A 9,438-nucleotide genomic window follows, 5' to 3' on the forward strand; every position below is an offset into this window, starting at 1 on the left:
GAGCGTTTTGAGAGACTAGGGGATACAAGGGTGGCTTATTTGTGTAAATGATTTAGGGTTGGGGGGTTGTTGGTTTAATTAAGGAAGGGGAAATGAGGGCCGTTGATTGAAATAATCAACAGCCACGATTAAAGAGGGAATCCGGGCGGGTTAGTTCCATAGGTCTGGGTCGGGTAATTAATGAAATTGGGTTGGATTGGGGTTGAAATTGAGGGTGCAATTTGGGCTACAATTGAAATAAAAAGGGGCTGCAATTTAAATAGCCCATTTGCCCCGTTTTGATTTTATAAAAATAGTAAATAGTGTTTAAAATCAAATTAAAAATACTGATTTAATAAGCAATGCATAAGTATTAATTTAAAAATATTAGAAATGATTTTGTGATTACGAATGCTATTAAATCGAGAAATAGGCTAAAATTGCAATTTCATGCAATTTTAGTTTAAAAATACCAAATGGACTTGTAAAATTATGTAAAAATCATGTAAATTATATTTTGTGTAAATGTGAGAATAAAATAAATTATTCGCCAAAATGACAAATTTTGGAAATAATTATTGGTTTTTATAGTGCAAAATAGGCCATAAATTGGTTTTAAAAATCTTTAAAAATCTGAGAAAAAATACCAAAGCCTTTGGGCGTGCTTGTATATTCATACATATGCTATTTTGAAAGTATTTTGAGTATAAAAATATATAGGGAAAAATTAGGTATCGACAGCTGCCCCTCTTTACCCCGAGGAGGATGAAAGAGTTGTCGGGTAAAGAAAAGATGGCCCATTTTGACCGGAAACGACGATTGTAAAAGAATTTTGACCGTGCTCTGGTTTCTGAGATGCCTACATATCCCTGGTTTTACAGGAATCAGGCCTTATGTAGTTCGGGAACTATTAACGGAATGTGTCAATGGAGATTCGAAAAGACACACACAATGGTTAAGTATGAGAGGGTGCTTGGAATCGGACGAACTGCGGAGAACTGGAGCGGGATCGCTCCTGCTGAGACGGCCGTGAGCCAGCTGAAATACCTGCAAATGCATGATGTGCGTATATATTTGTATAATTTAAACGTGATGCAAGTTCCCATTGGACCATGAATGCTGTCTTTGGATGGTTAGGATGACGTCCTCAGACTATGATGTCTTGGGCCATGAAGCGCATAAAATAAAGATTCGCAGGCCATGAAATGATGTTCTCGGGCTATGCAGATGGTGCCTTCGAACTATGACGCCTTTGAATAAGTTGTCGATTTTTCAGCCCATGAGAAGGTGGCAATCTTTCACCCGAATGAATGCAAAGAGTGGCGAGCCAAGGTGTGAATTTGAATGTAGGTGGCGATATTTAAGCCGAAGCGAGAATCTAAATAAAGTGGCGATATTTTAGCCATGCAGGATGGAGACAGGGCTTAGTCTTGAAAGGCAGATAGATAGCCTTATGCAATATGGAGGTAGAGCTTAACCTCGAAAGGCAGAGAGTAGCCTTATGCAAAATGCGGATGGAGACAGAGCTTAGTCTCGGAACGCAGATAGATAGCCTTATGCAGGATGGAGGTAGGGCTTAACCTCGGAAGGCAGAGAGTAGCCTTATGCAGAAATGCAAATGGAGACAAAGCTTAGTCTCGGAAGGCATATAGATAGCCTTATGAAGGATGGAGGTAGAGCTTAACCTCGGAAGGCAGAGAGTAGCCTTATGCAGAAATGCAAATGGAGACAGAGCTTAGTCTCGGAAGGCAGGTAGATAGCCTTATACAATATGGAGGTAAAGCTTAACCTCGAAAAACAGAGAATAGCCTTATGCAGAAAATGCAGATGGAGACAGAGCTTAGTCTCGAAAGGCAGAAAATAGCCTTATGCAATGCAGAAATGTAAAGAAAAGAACAGTAGTAAGTTCTCTTAGCTGATAGATGATTGCGCTATCATGACTGCTGGGGAATTCTGGGTGTAGATAGTAGACTTTTGTGAAATGAGTGATTGCTTTGAGAGTCTCGACTCTGAAGAGTGGTTGCGTTTTGCTTTTGCGGCCTGAATTCTGGTAGGCAGTTTGCGATATTAAGACTGCTGGGGAGTGTCGAGTGCGGATAGTGATCCTCTGGATGGTTTTTGATTCTGAAGAGCAAATATACTTTGATTCGTTGCCTGAATTCCTATATCCAGATTGTGAGTTTTATAGGGGGGAAGGTTAGTTCGTATCCTCCGGCTCTTGCTATTGCGTATCATTGGGGTAGCGTTTCTAAACGATGCGATCCAAATGATATTCATGCATGACTTAGTGAATATAAGGCAAGTGCATGTATATATAGGTAAAAAGAATAATTTTATTTTGGGATGAACCAACAACTGCAACGTGGTTCGAGACACGACAACCTTGCTTGCTCCAGAATTTTGAGAGTCCTCCTTAAAATTCTGCCCCAGTTTACTTGGTTGGGGCTATTGACGGCTGTGCTGCACGATCGAACGCGGATTGGCTCCAGAATTTTGAGGGTCCTCCTCAAAATTTTGCCCCAATTTACTAGGTTGGTGCTGATGCGAAAACTGACAAACTGACTTCGAAATTTTGAGGGTCCTCCTCAAAATTCTGCCCCAGTTCCAATAGCGGGGAAAAATGGGATTTTTATTAAAGTGTGATCGAACCCATAGGGCTGCCTACGTATCCCCCCTCAAACAGGAATTAGGTCAAGCGTAGTTCGAATTACATCATGAAAGAAAGCATATGATCAAATGTAGTATCTCTTCACTGCGTCTGCGTTGATAGGCTTCGGCCAGACTTCTCCGTCCATTTCTGCGAGAATAAGGGCTCCTCCTATTAGAACCCGATGCACCATATACTGACCCTGCCAATTGGGAGAGAATTTCCCTTTGGCTTCATCTTGATGCAGAAGTATCTTCTTCAATACTAACTGCCCTGGCGCGAACTTCCTTGGATTGACTCTCTTGTTGAAGGCTCTGGACATTCTGTTCTGATATAATTGACCATGACAGACAAAATTCATTCTTTTTCCGTCTGTGAGGGCTAATTGCTCGTAACGACTCTTGACCCATTCTGCATCATCTAATTCTGCTTCTTGTATGCCCATTAAAGAGGGAATTTCTACCTCGGTGGGAATGACCGCCTCTGTACCATAAACCAGCATGTAGGGAGTGGCCCCGGTTGATGTGCGTACCGTGGTACGGTAACCCAATAAGGTAAATGACAACTTCTCATTCCACTATTTGTGCTTTTCGATCATCTTCCTTAGTATCTTCTTGATGTTCTTATTGGCTGCTTCTATAGCCCCATTCATTTGAGGTCTGTAAGCCGTAGAGTTCTTGTGTTTAATCTTGAATGTTTCGCACATTGCCTTTATCAGGCCACTGTTGAGATTAGAGCCGTTGTCGGTGATGATTGATTCCGGAACCCCAAACCGACAAACCATACGATCTCAGACAAAATCTACTACTACTTTCTTGGTGACTGCCTTGTATGATGCTGCTTTAACCCATTTGGTAAAGTAATTAATTGCCACTAGGATGAACCTATGCCCATTTGACGCGGCTGGTTCAATTGTTCCAACGACATCCATTCCCCAAGCGGCGAACGACCATGGTGAGCTTGTTGCAGTAAGCTCGTTTGGAAGTACCTTTATCATATCTGCATGTATTTGACAACGGTGGCATCTCCGGACGTACTGTATGTAGTCTGATTCCATAGTCATCCAAAAATATCCTACTCGGAGTATCTTTTTTGCCAAGACGAAACCATTCATATGCGGTCCACAGGTCCCTGCGTGCACTTCCTCCAATAGTTTGGTTGCTTCTCTTGCCTCGACACATCTTAATAATCCCATATCGGGATTCCTCCTATACATGATTCCCCCGCTGTGAAAGAAGTTGTTGGATAATCTCCGAAGTGTCCGTTTCTGAGTAGCATTGGCAAGCTCTGGGTACTCTCCTGTTGTCAGGTATTTTCTGATATCGTGGAACCAAGGTTTCCTGTCGTCTTCTTCTTCGATGTGAGCACAATAAGCTGGTTGGTCGTGAATCTTGACCTGGATGGGGTCAATAAAGTTTGTATTTGGATGCTGAATCATAGATGACAAAGTGGCCAGTGCATCGGCGAACTCATTCTGTACCCTGGGAATATGCTGGAATTCCGTCTTCCTGAACCTCTTTCTCAATTCATGAATGTGATGCAGATAAGGGAGTATCTTGGGATTCTTGGTTGCCCATTCTTCTCGAACTTGATGTATAAGTAGGTCCGAGTCTCCGATTACTAGTAACTCCTAAACGTTCATATCAATGGCCAGTTTAATCCCTAGAATGCAGGCTTCATATTCGGCCATGTTGTTGGTGCACGGGAACCTGAGCTTGGCAGATACCAGGTAATGCTGACCGGTTTCTGATACCAGGACTGCTCATATGCCAACTCCTTTGAAATTTGTGGCTCCGTCAAAAAACATCCTCCAGCCGTCATAGGATTCTACAATGTCTTCTCCTATGAAGGCTATCTGCTCATCAGGAAAATACGTCTTTAGAGGTTCGTATTCTCCTCTTACAGGATTATCGGCGAGGAGATCTGCCAAGGCTTGTCCTTTGACTGAACGATGTCAAATTCACTTAACAGTATCTGCCACTTGGCGAGCTTACCGGTAGGCATGGGCTTCTGAAAGATATACTTCAATGGATCCATCCTAGATATGAGATAAGTGGTGTAAGCAAAGAAATAGTGTCTCAATTTCTGAGCCACCCAGGTTAGGGCGCAACAGGTGCGCTCTAATAAGGAATACCGAGCCTCGTACGGGGTTAAACCTCTTGCTGAGGTAATAGATGTCTTGCTCCTTTCTTCCCATCTCGTCATGTTGTCCCAAAACACAACCAAATGCCCCATCCAACACTACAAGATAAAGCAATAGGGGTCTCACTGGCTCGGGTGGAACCAAGACTGGCAGTGTCGACAAGTATTCCTTGATTCTGTCGAAGGCATTTTGATAATCATCAGTCCATTTAGTGGCGGCATCCTTCTTTAGCATCTTGAAGATGGGTTCACAAATGACAGTGGACTGAGCTATGAATCGGCTGATATAGTTGAGCCTTCCCAGAAAACTCATTACATCTTTCTTGTCCTTTGGTGGTGGCAACTCTTGAATGGCTTTGACCTTTGACGGGTCCAATTTTATTCCCCGGCGACTCACAACGAAACCCAATAACTTTCTGGCTGGGATCCCGAACGCACACTTGGCGGGATTCAATTTTAAGTTATATCTCCTCAGTCTGTTGAAGACTTTTCTCAAATCTCCCATGTGATCTGCAACTTTCTTGGATTTAATGATGATGTCGTCCACATACACCTCGATTTCTTTATGTATCATATCATGAAAGATTGTGGTCATGGCTCTCATGTAGGTAGCACCAGCATTCTTTAAACCGAATGGCATCATTCTGTAACAGTACATTCCCCACGGCGTGATGAATGTTGTTTTCTCTGTATCTTCTTCATCCATCCATATATGGTGGTATCCAGAAAAACAATCTATGAATGACTGGAGCTCATGTTTGGCACAGTTATCAATCAGTATGTGTATATTTGGTAAAGGGAAATCGTCTTTAGGACTGGCCCGGTTGAGATCCCGGTAGTCGACACAGACTCTAACCTTCCCATCCTTCTTTGGTACCGGCACAACGTTGGCTAACCATGTTGGATACTCCACTACTCTGAGAACCCTGACTTTGACTTTCTTGGTGACCTCTTCTTTGATTTTCAAACTCATGTCTGGCTTGAATTTTCTGAGTTTCTGTTTGACCGGTTGTCACGCCGGATCTGTCGGCAGCTTGTGAGCCATGATGGATGTGCTGAGACCGGTCATATCATCATACGACCAAGCAAATATATCCTCATATTCTTTCAAAAACTCTGTGTATTCTTCCTTTTCTGATGGTGACAAGTGTACGCTGATACGTGTTTCCTTGACATTTTCTGCATTCCCCAAATTAATGACCTCAGTTTCGTCAAAGTTAGACTTAGGCCTGTTCTCGAAATTCTTGACCTCCCTAACAATCTCTTCTGGTATTTCGTCCTCTTCTGAATCTATGTCCGTTTGTCACACTGTCTCGTTGCAAGTCACAGTCGTTGGTTCATCATCAAGATATGTGATAGTAATACCCGAGGCTCTCCGGGCACTAGTGGTCCTGATTGACCAATTGGCGAGGTGCTCTCCTTGGTTCATAGCTTGAATGGAAGGGCCTTCCTCCCCTTCCTCCTCGAAGATAACACAACAATCCATATCATCTTCCAGAAACAGGTTCTTTATTGCTGCTAGTGCCTCGTCTTCCTCTGATCCGTACAAAGTGCTGGCTGGCTGAAAAATTTGCTCCATCTGAGTTATAGGGTGCTCCAGCGGATGGTATGGTCCGCGCCATGGGGTGACCAGTGGTTGAACTCCTCCCAAGTGTACTCATACCCTAAGACAAAAGTGGTACCGTGCTTCTTTAGCTTGAAAGGTTTGGTGATACCCTGCAGGTTCTTGCCAAGTCCTTTTCCGGGTTCATACCCGCTCCAATTCAGGATGCTCTCAATTTTGTTATCCCACCACTTGTCTTTGTTAATGGAGTTGACTCGCTCGATGTGATGGTATGTTTCTCCACCGATTTTCCTTCTACCTCCGATCATCGGGATGGTTTGGCGACTATATATAGGGTTGCTACCGTCGCCATGAATGATTACTTCCTGGTGATTCCATTCAAATTTTACAGCCTGATGAAAAGTTGACGCCACAGCCCCATCGGCGTGGATCCAGGGTCGTCCTAGCAACAAATTGTAGGACGATGGTACGTCAATGACTTGGAGCTCAACATCAAACCGGGTGGGTCCCATCTGCAGGCATAAGCTAATTTCTCCAATGGTGGACCTCTGAGATCCATCAAAAGCTTTGACATTGATAGCCCCGTCTTTGATCTTGTGCAATTCCTTACCCAATGTCCTGAGAGTTACCAACGGACAAATGTTGAGGCTGTATCCCCCGTCGACTAGAATCCTGGTTACAAAGTGATCCTCGCATTGCGCACTGATGTGCAACGCGTTGTTGTGACCAAGCCCTTCTGGCGGTAATTCATCTTCGTGGAAGGTGATCTTATGGATTTCCAGTACCTGCCCCACCATGTTTGCTATTTCGCCTCCTGTTATGTTACTGGGAACATAAGCTTCACTCAGTACTTTTATTAAGGCGTTTTTATGTGCCTCTGAGCTTTGTAGAAGAGCCAGAATAGAAATCTTTGCTGGCGTTTTGTTCAGTTGCTCGAGACCGAGTACTCTTTGGCCTGTACCTTCTTCCAAAGGTCATCGAGTCCAGTTGCAACAGCCTGCTCGGAGGCCTGTTTGCTAGACTCAGCCAAGTGTTCCGGGGTGTATACCCTGCCTATCCTGGTCATGCCCTATGCGGCAATCGCTTCCCTAGTATATGTCTTTCCCTTCCTTCTAGCCTCAGCAGTGTAATCCCAAGGTATAACATTTGTTTTGAATGGGGTTACGTCTGTCATAGAGATTGGAATTGGTGCCTTGGGAGGTAACACAGTAACTTCAAACGGTGTAGGCGCCCTTGGATCTCCGAACTCAACCTCAATTGGTTTTGGCGCCTTTGTAGGGGGTGTTTCAAACTCGAGTGGTACAGACACATTTACCGCATCGCCCTCAGAGGGCTGAATCTGGACAACAATGGGATTGAGAGTAACTGTTGGCTTCTTAGGTTCGTCTCCTTCAACTATCAACCCGATTGACCCCTTGGGGTCCCAATCATCTTCGATCTCGATCATGTGGATGACTCCACCCTTATTGTCAGGTAGAGGGTTGTTGCGAACATTAGGAGCGGGCTCCTTTGTTATAATGATCTCGTTGTCAATCAGGTTCTGAATCTTGTCTTTCAACGAGCGACACTCGTCGATGGTATGGCCCTTCATCCCGGAATGGTATGCGCAAGTCTTGTTTGGGTTGATCCATTGGGAAGGGTTTTCTGGAGTTATGGCTGGGATAGGGGTAACGTAACCAGCTGTCTTGAGTTTTTGATATAATTGGTCAATTGGCTCGGCTATGGCGGTATATTGTCTAGGAGGTTTGCCGTCGAAGTTTGGTCTAGGTCGAGGGAAGTTTTGGAGGGTAGGAGGTGATGGGTAGTGAGAAGGCTGGGAGTTATATGCTTGGTATATAGGTGCGGGTTGGGAATATCTGTGTGAAGCGGGTTCATACGTAGGTGGTGGAGCAGGTGATGGAATTTGGTAGGTGGGTGATGGTGCTTGGTAATTTAGGGTAGGTTGATATGTGAGTGGAGCTGAGGGATAGGTTTGGTACTTCATAGGGGAGTTGTTCCTTTGCGCAGCCATCACAGAATTCACATCCTTTCTCTTTGATGAGCCACCAGACTGTAAATCCTTGTTGGTAGCTTGCAATGCCTCGAGGTTAGTGACCATACCACTTTTGATGCCTTCTTCAATTCTTTCTCCCAACTTGATGATGTCGGAGAACTTTTGGCCCTCTATTAGCATCAGCCTCTCGTAGTACTGCGGATCTTGAGCACGGACGAAGAACCTGTTCATTTGTTCTTCCTCCAAGGCCGGTCTGACCTTAGAAGCTTCTGACCTCCACCGAGTAGCATACTCGCGAAAGGTCTCTGTGGGCTTCTTCCTGAGATTCTGGATATAGAACACATCTGGTGTGTTCTCAGTGTTGAACCTAAACCGATCCATAAAGTCAGACGCCATGCTCACCCAACTAGTCCATTTTTTTGCATCCTGGCTAATATACCATGATAAAGCATCACCCTTCAAACTCCTCATGAACAGCTTCATGCGAATCTTCTCGTCCCTTCCGACTCCTACCAGCTTATCACAATACATTCTGAGGTGGACCCTGGGATCACCTGTACCGTCGAATAGTTCGAACTTGGGAGGTTTGTACCCCTCTGGGAGCTCAACATCTGGCTGAACACAGAGATCTTCGTAATTTAATCCTTCAACATCTTTGTTACCTTCGAAATCTTGGACCCGGCTAGTCAACTTCCTGATCTCAGTGGCCAAATTCTGAATGAGGGAGCTCTTGTCATCTGTCTCGATTGCACTAGCGATTGGCTAACTGTAATGTGGCATGGTGTCCACAAAGATTCGAGTGTTATGGTCTTTTGTCTTATTTTGTGTTTCAGGAACGTGTAGTGGAGTGTTGTTGCAGGGGTTGCAGGCTTGGGCATGAGCGGGTTGTGCTGGTGGTGTAGTATGGTTCTGGTTGTTGGCATCAGCAGCGGCAGGAGTGATTGACAGACTTGCCAGGTTTTGAACTTGTTCCAATTCTTCTCGAAATCTCAGCAAAGTTTGCTCAAGATGAGCAACAGTTTCCTCAGTGATTGAAGCGTTCCGAGAGGTTTCCTCAATTTCCTTTCTAGCACTGGTATCTCCCATTTTGCCTTTGTTCCTGTTTCTGGTAGG

General features: G+C 44.4%; 2 protein-coding genes across 2 annotated transcripts; both read right to left on the reverse strand.

The window, feature by feature from the left end:
- Positions 1-2,711: 2,711 nt before the first annotated feature.
- Positions 2,712-3,128, reverse strand: LOC138868290 (uncharacterized). Its single transcript, XM_070145834.1, has one exon. The coding sequence runs from the start codon at positions 3,126-3,128 to the stop codon at positions 2,712-2,714; it is 417 nt and encodes a 138-aa protein (XP_070001935.1).
- A 4,273-nt stretch (positions 3,129-7,401) lies between these two features.
- On the reverse strand, positions 7,402-8,721 carry LOC138868291 (uncharacterized). The gene has a single exon (XM_070145835.1). The coding sequence runs from the start codon at positions 8,719-8,721 to the stop codon at positions 7,402-7,404; it is 1,320 nt and encodes a 439-aa protein (XP_070001936.1).
- Positions 8,722-9,438: the final 717 nt, after the last annotated feature.

This window comes from Nicotiana sylvestris, chromosome 5 (assembly GCF_000393655.2).
Source record: "Nicotiana sylvestris chromosome 5, ASM39365v2, whole genome shotgun sequence".
Taxonomy (NCBI): domain Eukaryota; kingdom Viridiplantae; phylum Streptophyta; class Magnoliopsida; order Solanales; family Solanaceae; genus Nicotiana; species Nicotiana sylvestris.

Excerpts from the sequence above, each read along its gene's own strand:
- LOC138868290 (XM_070145834.1), bottom strand. The coding sequence starts at position 3,128 with ATGCTGGTTTATGGTACAGAGGCGGTCATTCCCACCGAGGTAGAAATT.
- LOC138868291 (XM_070145835.1), bottom strand. The coding sequence starts at position 8,721 with ATGGCGTCTGACTTTATGGATCGGTTTAGGTTCAACACTGAGAACACA.